The sequence below is a fragment of the Glycine max genome, chromosome 10 (assembly GCF_000004515.6).
Source record: "Glycine max cultivar Williams 82 chromosome 10, Glycine_max_v4.0, whole genome shotgun sequence".
NCBI lineage: Eukaryota > Viridiplantae > Streptophyta > Magnoliopsida > Fabales > Fabaceae > Glycine > Glycine max.
Window position 1 is genome coordinate 31277157 of NC_038246.2, and position 19493 is coordinate 31296649.

Below are 19493 nucleotides of genomic sequence, written 5' to 3' on the forward strand. Positions count from 1 at the left end.
AGCAACCTTATAGAGGACATCACTATTTTGAGTCTATATTGTCCTCTGTAAAAACAAAATAAACTACATCTAATTACAAATACTGGTCCCTAGATTTTTCATTGACAGTTGTTGTGCCAAGTGGTGTTGTACCTCGTTCAATTTGCATTATTTTCCCAAGCCCAATTTCGCCACTCCTTTTATTAGTTGGCAGTGCTCAGATTCTGTACCTATTTTTTTTCTTTTGAGTGTCCTACACCTAACTCATTTTGGCTAAATTATCAACAATAGGAAAATATTTATGTACTGTCCACAAAGAGAAGAATTGATATCCCCACATTGAAGAATGATGTTAACCTTAGTGCGTGTCTCCAATGTATTGGGTTAAAGGAAAGTATATGATATCAGAATTGACCAATGGTATGTGGATCTGAATACATATCTTGTTCAAGCTATTTGGAGGCACATAGGAAAAAGAGACAACTAAGCTAGAATGGTAAACAAAACGTACATGATTTTAAAATGTAAAATAAGAGTAGATTGGGCTCAGTTTCGAGTGGTATGTTGCAAGTTTTTATACAATTGGTTGGTACGTAGAATTAAGAATCAAATTTAAAATAAAATCTAAACCAGAAATTGATTATGTTTGGGATCCCCTCCAACATCACTATGGGGAAAAGCAGTCCTTTACTCTAATAGTAAACAACAGCTTGCAGCACATTTTCTGATTCCAATACAGCGAATTCTATTTGGATTATTAACATATATATTCTTTTGCCTTTTCTTTTTTCTTGTGAAATGTACTCCTTTTGAATTTGGATGTAAGCCTTTGGTGTTCTTGAGCTTGATGGAGAGGGTGGAAAAGCAAAAGTAGGAGAATATTTAAATTGGATTGCTTCATGAAAGACAGTTTGAGGAACAATTTCTGGCAAGAGATTTGGCCAATGAGCATGGTCAAAACCTACACATACAGTTTTCCTCAATTTTTGGCTTCTGACCCTTCTTCTTTATCTTCTTTCTATGCAAAGGTCAACAAAGTTCCTACCTCTCTTCCCTAACACCAATTGAAACACAAATTATATAATAATACTGTCTCAAATAAAAAGATGCATTCAGCTCAGTTTTTAGGATTATAGTGTTTGTTTAAAGTATGAGAATTTAAAATATGAGAACAAACATAAATTAACTTTTTTTTTTAATTTATTCTAATTGCATGATACTATTATTTTTCTAATGAAGTCAAAAAGAGATTAATGGGACAAAACTCATGCTCTATTCACGGAGTGAGAACACGTTTAGTGGACTCAAGGCATTGATCTTATCTAATTTTATTATTAAAAAACCCTCAATTAGGTAAAAATAGTGATGAAATGATAGGATATGAATCTTGGATTGTGTCAAATTCGTACAACAGGTCAATTGAAGCATATTTTCATTTTTTAAGTATATTCTTAATGAATGAAGGAAGAAAGTTATAGATTACATGTAAAAACTAACAAGTGAAGAAAAATAAGGATAATGTTTTTGAGTTGTTGTAAAGAAATTGACTATGACAAAAAAAAGGATTAGTTACTGGACTGTTCATATCTATATATGTGTATATAGCAAATAATACATATATAGTTGCCATGCTTGATCGGAAAATTAGTAGGAAAATTAGGCATTGTGCTAAATAACTTGTCCAATTCTCTTGTTATATACTCTTGTATCTTTATTTAACTTAGTTTATTTTTAATTTGCACTACATTTTCAAAGAAGACTTACTTTTGAAGATTCTCGTGCCTCTCTTACTTAATTACAATTATTTCTTTTATTAGTGGAATTACATTTTTCCTTTTGTGACAACAGAAATAAGATAGGTGTCTCTAACTATAGATTGTTTTGATAGATAGGTTGAACTTTCATGGGTTTTGGTTCTTATTCCTCGTGACTTTTTGTACACCTCATCCCCACTTGTTTTTTTTTGTTAAATGATCTTTTTTTTACTTGTGTTTTCTCTTATTCTTAGATAATAGTATCAACTTAGTTGAGACTACTTCTCTATCACTAAGTATATATGTCAATCTTTATTTTTTTTTTTTAAATTACTCCAATTCAGCTGAAAATGAAAACTATTCCCATCGATTAAACCGTGAAAAACCAAAAGAAACTACTTTTTCAATTTTAAGTTCTGTAGCATATTTAATTTATTTTTAGTCTATATAAGTTTATATTTTTTAATTTTTGTCCTTGTAAGTATTCTAATTTGAAAATACAAACTTAAATAATTAAAAATGAGTAAAATATTTTATAGAAGTTAAAATTGAAAAAATACAAACATAGATAAAAATTAAAAAAATAAACAAGGTCAACGCTGAAGCTTAATTGAACAAGGTCAACGCTGCACTATATTTAATTTCGCCTAATTAACAATGTATAATTAATAAACTATGAATAACATAACAGCTACACGTACAAGTCAATCCTAACCTTTACTCTATATATAGGATCCTTTTTAATTATTTAGCTAAGCGATGCTAAGAAATATAAAACTAATTTGCAGGATATGTGAGTTAAGATAAAAACTAATTAATTAATAGACGATGTTTAGGGTGCGAAAGTTAAACAACTTTCGCACCGTGCGAAAGTTTCGCTTTTTTCAACGTAATCAACGTGAACCATTCGATTAGCGAAAAGAAAATCTAACGGTCCTTATTTTTTCCTTGCTACCGGTAGTGAATGGATGCCTCGTTTTCTCCGTCTGGTTCCCCCCACGCGCGATTGAGAAGCAGATGTTGTTTTCATTGAGTACTATTGAGTAGAGTAGTAGAGCATTGTCTTTGTCGTGGTAAAACCATCGAAGCCCAGCGTTCAGCACTATTGGAACAGAGGACTAAAGAAGGGCGAGGTCCGTCGAGCTTCCGGGGCAGATCTGCAGTTAACGTTGTAGCTATCGTCGTAGGTGAATAACATTGTACCTTCCGGGCCGATTTTTGTTATTACGGTATTTGTTCTGTTCAGTTGTCCCTTATATTGAATGGTTGTTATTATGTTATTTTCATTCATGTTTGTTTTGCAAATTGTGTTTCCTGAATGTTGTGATGTGGTGTGTGTTGTTGTTAAGTGTTGCAGTTTTGAACATGCATTGTTTTTGTATGACCAGTAGCATTGCAGTAGATGTGGTAGTTTGTAGTAGTTGATGTATGTATTTGATATATTTTAAAATGTGTTGGGGTGTAGGATTTGGACGCTATAATGTCAGAGTTGGAAACTACTGATAATTTTCGTAGCTTTGTTAATGGTGATGGTGTCAATGATGATGGAGATTATGAAAATGATGACAACTACCAAGATAATGTCGGAGTACAAGATGAAGAGGAGGTGGATTCGGAGTTATAGAATGAGGATGATGGAGATTATGATGAATTTTGGATTCCAGGTTTGTCGAAAGAGGAATGTATAAGTATTGATAGCATGGTAGATATTAGACAGTTTGACATGAAAGAAATTAGCGATGAAGTTGTCCGCAGGTTGGATTTTGGTGATTTGGAGTTAGCGTATCAATTTTATTGTTGGTATGCTAAAATGAGTGGTTTTTCCGTAAGGAAGAGTCACATTGTTAGAAACTCATTTATGGAAACACTGCAACAAACATTTGTTTGTTCATGTGCTGGTTATAGGAAAGTTACAACCTCCAATACAAGGATACGAAAAGAAAAAAAAGAAAGCAGGTGTGGTTGTGAAGCAATGTTTCGTGTTCATGTGCATTTTTCGATGGATCGATGGTATGTGACATGTTGGAATTTTGAGCACAACCATGTATTATTGGACCTAAAATTGTCGTGCTTGTTGGCAGGACATAGGAAGATGTCGGCATCTAATATTATGCAAGTTGAAAATTATAGGAAAGTTGGCATTAGACCTCCGTACATGTGCACAACATTTGTCAATCAATGTGGTGGATATGAGAAGGTGGGGTTTATCAGGAAAGATATTTACAATGAAGAAGGGCGCATGAGGAGGCAACATAGTTCAGATGCAAGGGGTGCATTGAAGTATTTATATGATTTACGCAAGAAAGAGCCAATGATGTATGTTTCATGCACCGCGGATGAAGAGTCAAGACTACAACGGTTGTTTTGGTCTGATACTGATAGCCAATTGCTTTATCAGGTATTTGGTGACGTTCTGGCATTTGATGCCACTTACAAGAAAAATAAGTATTTGTGCCCTTTTGTTGTTTTCTCTGGTGTGAACCACCATAATCAGACAATAGTTTTTGCTGCTGCTATTGTGACTGATGAGATGGAAGAAACATATGTTTGGTTGTTAGAACAGTTGTTGGTAGCAATGAAAGTAAAAGCTCCCTGTTCAATAATAACTGATGGAGATCTGGCTATGAGGAATGCTATAACAAGAGTCATGCCAGGTGTTTCTCACAGATTGTGTGCGTGGCACTTATTGCGTAATGCATTAAGCCATGTCCGAGACAAACATGTTTTGAAATGGTTGAAGAAACTAATGCTTAGTGATTTTGAAGTGGTGGAATTCGAAGAAAAATGGAAAGAGATGGTTGCTACGTTTGAATTGGAAGACAATAGTTGGATTGCTGAACTTTATGAAAGACGGATGAAGTGGTCTACTGTCCATTTGAGGGGTCGTTTTTTTGCGAGCATACGGACAACATCTCGTTGTGAGGCTTTCCATGCACATGTTGCAAAATATGTTCATTCACGCACCAATTTAACCGATTTTGTAGAACAATTTCAAAGGTGCCTGACATATTTTCGATATAGAGTGGTTGTGGCAGATTATTCGTCAACATACGGGAAAGAAGTTTTGCAAACAAATCTTCTATCTCTTGAGCGGTCTGGTGATGAATTGTTTACAAAGGAGATGTTTCAACTTTTTCAGTCTTATCTATGTAGGACTATTAAGCTAAGAGTCGTTGATTGCAAAGAGATGGCCACTTTTTCAGTTTTCATAGTTGTCAAGTATTGTAGTGGAAGTGTTTGGCGTGTGTCGCATTGCCCATCAATGGTTGAGTTTACATGTACTTGTATGAGAATGCAATCCATTGGTCTTCCATGTGATCACATATTGACTGTGTTGGTTTCTTTAAATTTTATGGAGTTTCCAAGTAGTTTGGTTTTGAATAGGTGGTCCAAACTTGCCACCGAACAGATTAAAGACAAATATCCGGATTCCGCAATGTATTGGGATTCGCAATTGATGGCCAAGTATGCCACTTTGGTTGAAGTTTCTAGAGAAGTTTGTGCAGCCGCATACCGTGATGAAGAGGAGTATGACAAAATGTTGCATTTCCTATCCAATGAGGCTACAAGGCTGAAGTCAAAGCAAAACAACGAACATTGTGTTGATGATAATCAGATGCACCAACAAGATGATGATTTTGCAGGTATTTTAGACCCTGTTGTGGTTCGAAGTAAAGGATGCGGACAGGTCGAAATGGATGAAAGTGGCAGACAAAGGAGAATCCAAAAGTGTCGGCAATGTGGTGGAATTGGCCACAACAAGCGTTCTTGCACCAACCGTCCTCGAAATGTAAATGGTTGTATGTCATCCACCGAACAAACTAATACTATGTTGCAAGCTACACATGAAAATTACTCTGAAGTGGTAATGAACCTGTTGTTTGCCACAATTTGCTTTTGAATTTTTATGTTACGCAGGTAATGATTACAATTTGTATTTTGTTAATGTTGGACAAAATGCAGGAGCCGCAGACACAGTCATTTGTTGCTGGTAGTAGCCTGTTGGTCCGTAAAGATATTTTTGTTATGTTGCATAATTTGATCGGTAATGAGTTCATGTTTGCAAATGTTAGGGGTGGACTACTCTAGTTTCGAGGACCAGAACCTCCTATGAAGAAGAAGAAGGAGAAGCTAGAGGTAATTGTATTTTCATTGATCTACAGGTTTTATTACAATGTGATATTTATACTATGCTTCTAACAAAATTGTAATTCTGTTACTAGAAAAGACAAGAATGGAAAATGGAAATATGTAAATGGAATATTCTATGCTTGTTGGTTATGGTTGTCCCTTACACGAAGACAACTACCTTGCACATGGTCCTTTAAGCCCAATCAGTATCCTCACACATAGTCTCGCAGGTACGCAGGCCTAGCAATTGCCCTCTTTGCTCTGTTTTGTAATTGCACCTTGCTATTAGTGTGTTTGCTGGGTTTCTCATGTATTATTTGCTGCACCCCTGTTAGTCTATCAGCATTACTTCATAATTGTATATTGTATGTAGTATTGTGAATTTGTGAAAAAATTGGCCTAACATTGTATGTTTGTGGATTTTGTTTTGCAGGATTATTGACAAAGATTGTAACTTCTGCAACCATTAAATGTTGATACCGCAGGACACTGTTATGTAATCCATTTTTTAGTGAAAGACGACGTTATACTTGGTTGCTGGTGTTTATTATTATTTAGTGAAGGAAGTGTGGATTATAATTTTGTTAAATTAGCGTATAGCAAATAATGTTTACGTTATACTTGGTTGCTGGTACACGATATATATTTGGTGAAGCAAGTGTGGATTATAATTTAATTTCTTAAATTAGCGTATAGCAAATAATGTTTACGTTATACTTGGTTGCTGGTACACGATATATATTTGGTGAAGCAAGTGTGGATTATAATTTCATTTCTTAAATTAGCACCAGCAAATAATGTTTATGTTATACTTGGTTGCTAGTACATGATATATATTTGGTGAAGCAAGTGTGGATTATAATTTCATTTCTTAAATTAGCACCAGGTTCAGATATCAAAAGAAACAGAACAGCTACATCCAAAATAACTGCCGAATTACTAATTTAAATTATGCACCAGTATCTAAATTGATATGAGGAATCCAGTTTAATTATTTAAACATTCTACTACCATTATAAAAAGCTATTTCAAAGGAAGAAATACAACCATTTCCTCTAATGAACTTTGTATAGAATAATATATTTTTCTGAGTATTTTTGAAGCAGCAAGAGTCAGCGATATTAAACTCTCCAAGAAACAACAGACATGAGAAATTGTATAAATAATACATGCTAGAGTATGAATCAAAATCTGACTATATCAACAAACAACATGTACATTGACTGCCAATTTACATAAACTGATAGACCTGCCATTTTAAGGGAATTCCACATGATTTCCTCATGTTCAGGAATACCAAAAAGGCACAAAGTCGTCGCATGAAGCCCAAACACCTGCCACAAAAATTATTTTTGCTGGTACACGATATATATTTGGTGAAGGAAGTGAGGATTATAATTTAATTTGTTAAATTAGCGTATAGCAAATAATGTTTACCCAAAAAGAGACATTGTTTGTTAGCCGAAGGCTATTAAATTACAACATTCATATAATATGTAAATTAACAGAAAATAAACTATTATGATGAACTTTAATCGGATTGGTCGTCATCCCATATCAGCTGCTTTCTATACAGGACGTCCCATCCATGTTTCTTGAATGTGTAGTAAAATAGCACCTCATCTCCGGACATGAAATCATTGTCCGCCAAGTACTGGAACCATGGGTCAGCAAGAGTACGGACGTCGTTTTCCACGTTAATCTTCCACAGGCAACACCTCCGACTACTACGTTCCACCTTCATGTATCGTTTATATTTGACATATTTCAAAGCCTCCGGTGGCAGCACCTACATTAGAACGATAACAGTGGTTAATGTTGTGAAACTGAAATGAAGCCTCCGGTGGCAGCACCTACATTAGAACGATAACAGTGGTTAATGTTGTGAAACTGAAATGAAGCCTCCGGTGGCAGCACCTACATTAACCCTCAGTTGGCAGCACCTACCAATGGCTTTTTCTGTTGTAGCATATCTTCATCAACATCCACGGTAAAAACATGGCGTTGGGTTGTTGCGGGTGACGTTGCCGATAGTTGTCTATAGGCAGGAGTTGAGAAGGAGACATGGAAAGTGGTATTTTTGTCTGCGGCAGAAAACCTGATCACCATATTTTCATAAAGCTTCATGGCGCTTCTGAATTCTTTGATCCCATCTGCAAAATATATTTTGTTTTCATACCTTCGAACTCTGACAAAATAACTGTTGTCGCCGTTAACTTTGAGGACCACATAAGTCGGGTATTTGGGATACCAATTGATGTGGTAGTTTAATGGAACTTGGATGTAGTTCTGCAACAAAACAAGTTATTATCATTTTTGGACCAACATAAAGACAGAAATGTTAGGGTACGCGAATACTCACTTTGTGAACATCCAATGTTGCTTCAAAATGGTGGACTTTAGTACATCCCAACAAAATCTTGTGGCCCTATATGACAATAAATAGGGAAGTTGTCAGAAGTCGAAAATATTTCCGGTAAAAACAGATACAAATAAGGAAAACACACACCAACTAATAACATTGAATGGAAGACAATCTGGAAAGTTTAAAAGAAAAAACAATCGTAGGAATTTCAAAGGCCATGAATGTGGAAAGTAGAACACAAGATACAGTTAACGAAAACACCACATAAACGATGGTTTACATACCGCAGGTCACAAAATCGGAAGACAAAGTCAGACAATGAAATGACATTAATGTGCAAAGTAGAGGAATATAACGCAGTAATGAGAACCACTACACAAAGCAAGGTTTACAAAAGGAAAATGACAATATCGGAAGAAAAAATGAAAGAACATTATGTAGAAAAGAAAATAACACACACCTAACAGAAACACTACACAAAGCAAAAGTCATAAAATGGGAAGACGATGATGAATATTGTTAGTCAGACGTTTAAATAACAGTTACGAAACAATAACGAAGATAGACATAAAAGCAAAGCATGGATAATGGAAAGGTAGTGAAAACGTACAACAAAGGACGAGGACAATGAAGCGGAAGCCATTCTGAATCGCGGAGGGAATTTTCTGGGTCTTTTTTCTTTCCACAGGGTGCAAAATAGACAATGTGTTAAGCAAAAATTCCTTTTTATAACCCGTGCACATCATGCGCCACCGGTATTGAAAACGGTTCGTATTCCAATACATGTCGAAAATTAAATAATAAAGTAATGGTTGGTACAGGTCCGATGACGAATAATTTTTAATATTTATGTGTTACTTAATAGTCATTAATTTGACATTTGTCATACCCGTGGGAATGTCATGTCATATGTATAATAAATTCTAAATTTATAGCAAAATGTTGTGTTCAATAAAAAGATTGTCCACTAAAGGTAACCTTTGACAGTCTACTCATTAAATGGATGGCCATTGTTGCTTAAATCGCAAGAATTTTAATGATATGTCTTCAACTTCATTTTTATATTTACATACACTACGACATGGCCATTGTTGCGGTGTTGGCACCTTTGAACCTGCAACTCATTACAACAATATGAGCAATCACCATATAAATTTTTTAATTAAGCATAGACAAAATTAAAGCAAACAAGTCATCCAAACATTGTCTTGTACCCGAAGGTAAGTTAGTAGCATGACTAGTCACAAAATTAAACCAACATCATTCAAAGGTTCACAAAATAAAATAAGCAACAGATATTCGACTATTGACTGTGGACTGCAACATTCAAGTGGAGTCGTCATCTTCATCCCATATCGGCTCCTTCCTAAAGATTATCTCCCACACATGTTCGTTAGGCCGGTAATAGAAGATGACCTCGTCTCCACCCATCAAGTCATTGTCCGTTAACAATCTGTTCCAATGGTCATCGACATGTTGTTCACCATTATGCATGGAGATGGTCCATATGTCACGAACGCCACTGCTATGTTGCACGGTCATAAATGGTGTTGAAGCATCAACAAAATGGACAGCCGCGGTAGGCAACAACTACAGGACAACAAAGGAAGTCACATTTCATACTATTGTAATAACAAAGTACGACAAGTTCATGATATGCATAAGGTCTGACCAATGGTGTAGGTTTGGAGATGATATCATCGGTTACATCGACTGTAAACACATAATTCCTAGGGGTTGTGGGAGGCCTTCCACAAGTTGGCTATCCAGCGGTGGCATAAAATCCAAAAAAAAACAGAAATAATTGTCCGGTGAAACAAAACGGACCAATACACCTTCATTTATGTTGAAGTTTCTTCTAAATTGTTTCAGTCCATCGGCCAGGTAGTATTGCTGACCATTTTTCCTAACCTTAATGATGTGCAGCGCTCCATTGTATTCTATCTTCACATAAGCAGGGTAATGTGGAGCCCATTGCTTATGATAAGATCTGGGGACCTCAATGTAGTTCTGCAATGTTACATTTCATTTCAAAATCGTAAGTTTCATCATTTAGTCAGATGGATAAAATTTGCTCTGTTGTTTTGAGACAATGTTTCACACACTTACCCTATCAACATGGAATACTGCCTGAAAGGAGTATACGGGTGTGCACCGCGACAAACTGCGAGGTGACTGAAATCGAAAATGCGACGTAATTAGGAAGTTTGACCGAAATGGTCTGTTTGAAATGATCGAAGGACTTACGAGAGTGGACGCGGTCGGGGCATCGGTCGTCGTCATATGTTAAGGGTGGGTTCTACTTCTGGGCAACAATACTTAAAAGAGACCAAAGGTCAAAGGTTATCTGAGGCACAAAAACATCCAACAACACACATTATGCGTCGAAAAACAAAATAATGTGAAAACAACAATAATAATTGCAACATAAACACAAAAGTAATGTTTGATTAAGGGTTGCAAGGGAAAAGGTGCAGAACAAAAACAGGAAGCAACAACTAAGTGAACCCTAATTCTAAATAATATAGATTTGTAAACAATACTGCAGAACTACAACGGTATTGCAACCGACAAACACACATGCAAGGATACATTTTAGGGCCGGAGAAACTACGGTAAAAATGCAAAGCACTATCAGCAGCCAAAACAAGTTGCAGAAAATGAAGACGGAGCCAACAAATAAGCAACACATCAGACATAGACAAAACATAATAAAGCAACACATGAGACATAGAGTAATCATCGACCCGGTATGGAGGTCCTCAAATCGTTGTCAATGTGACCAACAACAACATGTAATGAGGAACAATATGAAATGCCTGAGACCTGAACTTCGGCACACGATGCACATGGAGAGGGGGAAACGTTGAAAAGGAAAAATGCACATAGAAGGAAATTTCAAAAACCGATTAATCAGTTGAACGTCGCAATAAATGCCCTTACTAAGCTAAACGTACGGGTCATCGTTGGGTCACCGTTGGGTCACCCGACTACCATACAAAATGAAGGAATGAGCTATCAGCGACTTGCATCAGTAAGACATTGGGACGCGGGCTATTTTCGTCTTTGTACACCCTACTGAAGGAAAAAAGTGTATTCATTCACCAATGGTGTGTTTTAGGTTGTTGGTCACTCGTTTTTTTTTTTTGTATTTCCATTCAATAATAAGGGTTTTAGGCGTAAGAAAAATGTCGTTTTGAAAAGTAATATGCGTGACGTGTGTAGTCTTTCATGTGCCATTGTTTGAGTGACTGAGCGAGAGTGATGATTATGAAGCATTAATGGCATTTTCCAATAGCGTGCGTACGTGTCACGTTGACGTGACTGCATTCCCATTCCGAATGGAGCAACATAGACGCAAGTGAAGAGGCGCCACTTGGAACTCATCATTTGATGTTTTGGAATCTGAGAAGCCATGTTGTTTCGACCATCTTCAAGTGGAGTATTAATTATGGACGCATGCTCCTAGGGTTTTCAACTTGTGGCAATTAATGCAAGGGGACGAAACGGGAGGAAAAGATTTCGCCAAATCTGTCGGACATGATATAAGGGTATTATACCATAAAATATTGATGGAGCATCAACGGTTCCAAGTTTCACATGCAACGATCGACGGTTGGGAGCTTCTTATCCTCATCCATCAATGAAAAACGGACGTACAAACACATCGTTTGTTTTTTATTTTCAATGTCCTTAATGTATTGGTTACCTCTGGTTACTTTTGTATTACTTTTAATTATACACTGAAAATTAATATAAACTGAAAATGATTCTCAATTGAAGTTTAGGGTAAACAATTAAAAATAGATTGTAAAGAAATGTTTGGTTGAAATTTTTTTTAATTCAAATACAAATTGTATATTGTAAATATTTGTTACTTATGAATTCATAAAAAATACTTATTATTACTTTAATGATGACATAATTTAAAATTTTAAAATATATATATTTATGATATATTGTAATAGTAATTGATCTTGATATTTGTAATTAAATGTTCTTGTTCCTGTGAAGGTCCTATAAAAAAATTCGCTATGCCCTTATGAGTAAAGAAAGGGTTCAGCGATTTTTTTTATAGGAACAACAAGATTTAATTAGAAATATCGACAAATTCTTAGGGAGTCTAAACCAAAAAAGTATTAAAAAGAAAATTAAAAAATCATTGTTCGAATTTCATCTTTATCCAATTTGAATATCAGAATAGTAAATATAGCTATAATTCAATGGGTTACGTCCACTTACTTTTTGTTTATCTTTTCCTTTTTAAAAATTATACACATTATTTTTGAATCTCTTACTTTAGTATATTCTAATGAAATTCTATGATTACTTCATTTTTTATTACAAATAGAAATTTGTTCCAAATATCCACAATATTTTGATTATTCCAATGAATAGAAATACGACTGCTTTATTTGTGGAAAAAAAGTAAAAAGCCCCTTATCGGATTTTCACCGATGACTTACGCCTTACAATTGTTGATAAGAAAGTATCCCTTCAAAAAAGGATTTAAGATTTTCTATTACTCGAAGTTTTTCGTCCATATTTGTCAACTGCTGACTTACTCACATTTTGTTGTTAGATATTCAATGTACTTCTGTAAATTTTACTAACATTCATATAAATATTTACATATACAAAAAAAAATTACAAAAAATACGAACCATTTCATTTTAAAGACATGATAAACTTACAAAAGTCATTCACACGTCTAATTACAAATAATTAACCATGTAATTTAGAGACATTGTTTGTAATGTATATATAAATTTATGATACAAAAGTCTCCAACACGTCAACATACAAAAATTTATAACAATTCCATACAAATAACTTCAATTGTAATATTAAAGTATACATTGAAATGATTTTGATGTTAAAATATACATTGCACTAACTTTATTTTGATCCAAAAAAATTTAGAACATATACAAAAAAATGAATGTCTTTACTTTCGCACCCTAGACATCGTGTACAAGGACGATGTAAAATTAAAAGTTTTTTATTACAGTTATGTTTTATGATATAATTGAAACACAAATATTTTAGTTACACAATCTTAGGTTTTATTATGTAATTAATTATCGTTATCAACATTATAATTTTTTATTACATTAATAATTGGTTTTCAACTCAGCCAGTTAATATGATGAGATGTATACTGTTACATTAATACCATATTTTGACCCTGTTATATGTGTAACGCAACTCATGCACAAGTTAATTCATGTGAAATTGCCCTATCACACTTTTCATGCACAATACAATATATTTTGAAGGACATGAATGTGACTTCTCTAGTATCACCAAAAAACCTGTAAAGTAGTTAAAATTAATTACCCTTTCTTAAGTGAAATGAATCTCAATAGTAATATAGGTACAGTTGCAAAGTAGTTAAAATAAACTATAATAGGATGTATAATAATTTCATCAATTCTTAAAGTTAGGTTTAAGATTGCATGTTGATAGTATTAACATGTTTCTCCACAAGCATAACATTTGGAATGGAGGTTGTCTATCATTTTTTATGATTGAGTCACCATGGAATATGGATTGTAATAAGGCAACGAACTGAAGAAAGTTATTAATTAAGTTTTAAACTCAATTTTGTAGTAAACTATTATGCAAACTTTGTTAACTGTTTATTAAAGCCGTCACTAGATTGAAATCTATATTTCGTGATGTTTAATTTTGCGGCCTGCCCCACTGTTCTGCCTTTATTGTGTAACTTTTTGAAAGAAAGAAAACTAACGCGAAAGAGAGAGAAAGAGAGAGAACATTACTGCCCCACTCTCTCTTTCTCTCTCTTCTGTGATTCAGTTTCAGTCAAGGGTGTGAATCACAGAAGAGAGAGAAAGAGAGACAACACACGGTGGGGTTGAGTTACAAGAATGAGAAGAAGAGAGAAATAGGAAATAGAATTTTGACAGAGAGACAAGGCACACAAAAATAACAAAAAAAGTTGAGAAGAAAAGTAGACGAGGGATTGTCTACAACTTCAATCGCGCGTGGGGGACAGTAAACACACAAGTTGAGACATTCATTTCCTACTGGTAGCAAGGAAAAAATAAGGACCGTTAGATTTGCTTTTCGCTAATCGGACAGTTCACGTTGATTATTTTTCAAAATGCAAAACTTTTGCACGGTGCGAAAGTTGTTTAACTTTCGCACCCTAGACATCGTCGTCACTACAATGAATATATAAGATATTTTTTTCCTCAAAATATTTTAATGTCACTATAAATTAATATACATCTGTTTCAAAAGAGACCTAACCAATATTTAATTGAAATTATTTTTCTATTTCCACTTTTTGGCATATAATAATTATATTTACGTACTTATCTCAAATGTCAACATAACGAACATTCTACCCGTTCATAGTGGTTTGCATTCATGACTAGTAGAACATTTTAAAAATTATATTTACAACATAAATAATATTTCATTAATTACATTTTATTATTTATATTGGATTCATTATATGTTTTTATTATTTATATGATGACCTTTATGTTTACTTAATTATATGTTATTATTTATATTTCCATCATGATATTGTTTTAGTTATTTGTTATTATTTATATATTTCATTTATATTTGTTTTTATTTTAATTCTTTGTTATTATTTATAAATTTCATTTAATTTTTTATTATTTTAATTAATTGTTATTATTTATATTTGCATCATTATACTGTTTTACTCATTTCTTATTATGTCAAAATTGCTTTCAAATTTAATGTTGTCAATTGAAATTAAAAACCAATACACTAATAAAATATGATATTTATGATAAACTCATTTTTTCTTTTTGCCATAAATGTGTTAACAATATTGACTAGTACAATGTGCATTACTAACAATTTTAAATATTACAATAATATATGTAGAATAAATTTAGTGAACTTATTTTAAATATCATTACAATATGTTAACAATGTATTAAATTTCCTTGTTAATGTAATACATAACTATAAGTATATTTACAAAAAATCATATTGAACGGAAACGCAATTTCTCTTTATTAGCCAATGAGCAAATAATAAGAAACAATATTTTTAAAAAAATTTGCTTTTTCAAAAACGAAAAGGCTGATATGAGTGTCCGTCAAATCAGTCAAATCAGTCCTACCATTGGAAGCTAGAGGTAACATCGTTTTACTAACCACTTCCTTCAGCTTTCAGTCAAAATATTATATATATTGTATTATATATATATATCTTTATATATTTATATATTTTTACATAAATAAATATATATATACATACATACATACATACATATATATATATATATATATATATATATATATATATATATATAGTTATTATCGTCAATTTGACAATACTTTAGCAATTTGGTGCCTTTGCAAAATCATTCTAGCCACCGTCCTGGGGTTACCTGTTACAGTATCAGTCTACGACAACCACTTCCCAGCAAACTCTCTTTCGCAACCCTCATCAACCTTCCCAACTTGATAATCATGGACTGCGATGGCCTAGAAAGACATGAAAGGCGGTGAGTGTCGTCGTTAAATATTACAAATACTTAAGTCGTTGTACTACCTTTGTTGGTTGTTTCTCTGATATTAGTCAACGTTGATGCATGTCTTACTAGGAATGCATACAAACAGGCGCAAACATCGGTTTGGACGGAGGACGAACCTGACACACAACATTGTTTGCAGGTACACCATGTTGCTTTCAGCTTGTTTTTGGTATTTGCAGGTGCACAACATTCATCATATGCCGCCACTTGTCATGTTGACCCGTTGTTGGTTTCAACTTCCTTAGGAACCATTCGCAACCAAAATGGGTACATCGCCTCACCAAAAGGATGAAGGGGGCGTTCGTCATACCTCTGCTACTGCAACATTGGATGATGTCGTCGGTGCAATAAAGGTATATCATTGTCCTTCACTCTAACACCTGATTTATGTTTTCATATGAACTGTCATTAATGACAAAAATATTAAACGAAATATGTACTACATGGTTGTTTGAATGTTACTTTACGAGGATTTACACATATTTGAACTTTCGCATGAAGCATTTGACTCAAACGCTGGAAAACATGGACAACCAGAACAGAACAAGACTGAATGCAATAGAAAACACTAACCACACAATGTTGAAGGCCATCTGCAACTTCGTCAGGCAAGACCAGCATGAGTCAACGAAAGATGCTATGGACGATGTAGCAATGAGTGGAACCCAAAATACTTGTGTCAATGATCAAAGACTTCCGTGTGAAAACCCTAAGAAGCCGGTGTCCACCCCGACAGTAAAGTCGACGAAAAACGAGGCATACTCGAAATCGACGGGAAGTTTTAAAAATATTGAAACAATATTCATACCAGGCGACGATGATGATGAATTTATCAACCCGTTGCCAATGGGAATGAAGGGAAGTAAAAGCAGCTACTCGTCTCCGAGAACACTAAACCTTTCAGGACCGAACCAGGTCAACACCACAGATAACTCCTCCCCACCGGAACCATTCATGAGCAACTACGTTACTGGACTGACAACAAAGGTGAAACAAATTTATTAATCCGTGTTGCCAAAAACTTACATAATAAAATTTGGTTCGGTTCGGATCGTTTTCTGACGTGCATGTAATCCAGGCCAAGAACAACAAAGAAACCTTAATGGCGCCTAGGAAGTTGAGTTTCCCCCAACATAGTTATCGGACTTCAAAGAAGCCAAAAATTGAGCAACATTCAGAACATTTGAATGCCAAAAAATGCAACAAACTAGGGGCAGTTCGTCTGGAAACATGACCAACAACAACCAAAGCCGGATGTTTCATAGGAGTCGCACGACTTCCAGTAGGGGATACACACACACACTATTCCTAAGGTGTTGCAATTAATACCATTTCTATTTGTTTAACTATAATGTTGCATAATATTAATATGTTTTACAAGTACAGGACATGCCCTGCTGCTTCAAGCCAACTGTGGACATGAATCTTACATTTGAGGAGACACAGGTTTGTGCGTATGTGTTCAACCCTAATCTGGACCCCAGGTATGTAGCTGACACTATACTCATACTTGTACATAAGTTTTCGTTCATATATATTAATGGCTACTATTTACTTGGAATTCCACTGAAATCGAAATGTTTGTTGTTTTTTTATTTTAATTTTTGTGATAGCGGGAAGGAAATTCTATATAGGGTAGGAAACAACTTGGGCACACGACAAACCTTTCATTCGTTGTGTCCCAATAAGCCAGTAAGGGAGGAGGTATATGGATCATTCCAAACTATGCATTTTGCAAAAACATGCTACAAAGTACTGACAACATTCAAGGTTCTTAAATTTGGTTTTCAATGCATTGCAGATAATACTATTCATGTGTTTGAAGGTTGCTTACAGCCAACTGTACCGCACCAGGAGTGTTTGGTGTATGCCACCAGCCTTTGCGGTATATCATTGTTTATATGGTTATTGAATACAATACAAAGATGAATAAACCTTTTATAATTATTGTAACTCATTCGAAAAACTGTCATTTCAATATCATTACAGGTGGACGTCATTAATGGAAGTCCAGTGGAAACTCTGATTGAACATTATGGAAAGGATTGGATGCCTCCATTTTCGGACTTGAAGCTCGTGAGTAACGAATATGATCATTAATTTAAATAACTGCCTACAAATAGTTACAGGGTCAACATTTATTTATTTTATATTTATCATTTCGTTATATGTTTTCAGATTTACATTCCAATTATTCAAAATTCAGCCCATTGGTATCTCATGGTCATAGACATGAATGACAGAAACATTTATCATCTAGATTGTGACCTCACAAGTCAAACTGCATATCAACGCAAAGATACCATTAAAATCATGGTTTGTTTATATATTTTTAAAGTTTTTTCGGTCAGATCCATGACATATTGTTATATAATGATTGACTAAAAAGTAATGATATAAACAGGCAAATGTGATGCTTAGTGTTCTGGAAATTGTGTTTCCAACACAAGAATTCGTTATTGGCTTTGATGGAATGGATTGTTGGGATATTATTGAAGCTAGAGGAATTCCAAATTGTGGATCCAGGTGACTTTTAAATACATTACACAATGACTACAAATTACTGTTATTGTTGACAAATAATTAAACACAAAAAATGTGTATTCGTTAACTGTAGTGAGAAATCAACATTATGGGTCCTTGAATGGATGCAAATGGAGGAGTCTTTTGTCAGTCTTTTGTATGGAGTGGTAAGAATTGCAAATGTTATTCAAATTTCTTAAATTTTTTTTAATTTGATATGTGCCATGTCCATATTTCGTTTCATGTACTTCATAATGTTAATGTTGGACTTTATGACATATAACTGCAGCTAGAAGAAAAGGCCGTTAGAATGAAGGTGGCAATGATCCTGCTGTTAGGGACACATAACCAGTGCAGGGGAGAGTTGATTACAAATGCAGAGCGCAACTGGCATGACTCCATCCATGGCAAACACTGAGCATCCGTTGACTGTTGTTTTTCTTCCATTATTTTGTGTCCATGGGTATTTTTTTTACAATGATAGTCACAAATGGTGACTGCACCTGCGATCGTAACCATCGCGTCGTTAGAACAATTGTTTCTATTTGACACTGCTACTGCATAAATTATTTGCAACACATCATTATATTTATTTTCGTTATAAATTATTTGCAACACAGTAACCACATGCGGCCAATGATTTTATATATTTAATATTGCATGTGAAACGCTCTTTTTGGATGGTATGCTGTCGTTGCTATTTTCCCGTAATTGTCATACGTACGGTCCATGTTTTAAATTATATGCCTCACTCCACATTAATTGCCTGCACCACCACACGACGTCAATTGGGAGTTCTTTCGCATTCCCTTAAATCTTTTCAGCAAAATAGTTGTGACTCCCACACTTCTCCTTAAGACTCTTCTTCTTTTACATGCACGCCCCATTCCTTAACCATTTCCTAACTCGAATAAACACAAAAACCGACACCCAACATCCGAAAACACTCGTCTCCCAGTCAACCCAGACCGATACAACCATGAATTCAGACTCAGGGTACCAATCAACCGACACAACCACCACTTCAGACTCATCATCTGCATATGTGAAAAGCAAGGCAAGTGTAAAATGAAAAACTGAGTTACCTTTGTCGGTACATGCTTACATTTTCTTCATCTTCTACTAATTTGTTCTGTCTATGAACCACTCATGCATGCTTACGTTACCTTTGTGTTCGTTCATATTAAAATCG

The 19493-nt window shown here is 34.5% G+C and overlaps 1 protein-coding gene across 1 annotated transcript; it reads left to right on the forward strand.

Moving 5' to 3' along the window:
* The first annotated feature begins 3432 nt into the window (after positions 1 to 3432).
* Positions 3433 to 6341, forward strand: LOC102667255 (protein FAR1-RELATED SEQUENCE 5-like). Its single transcript, XM_006590024.1, has 6 exons — positions 3433 to 3550; positions 3639 to 3743; positions 3815 to 5598; positions 5697 to 5738; positions 5807 to 5870; positions 6298 to 6341. The coding sequence occupies exons 1-6, from the start codon at positions 3433 to 3435 to the stop codon at positions 6339 to 6341; spliced, it is 2157 nt and encodes a 718-aa protein (XP_006590087.1).
* Positions 6342 to 19493: the final 13152 nt, after the last annotated feature.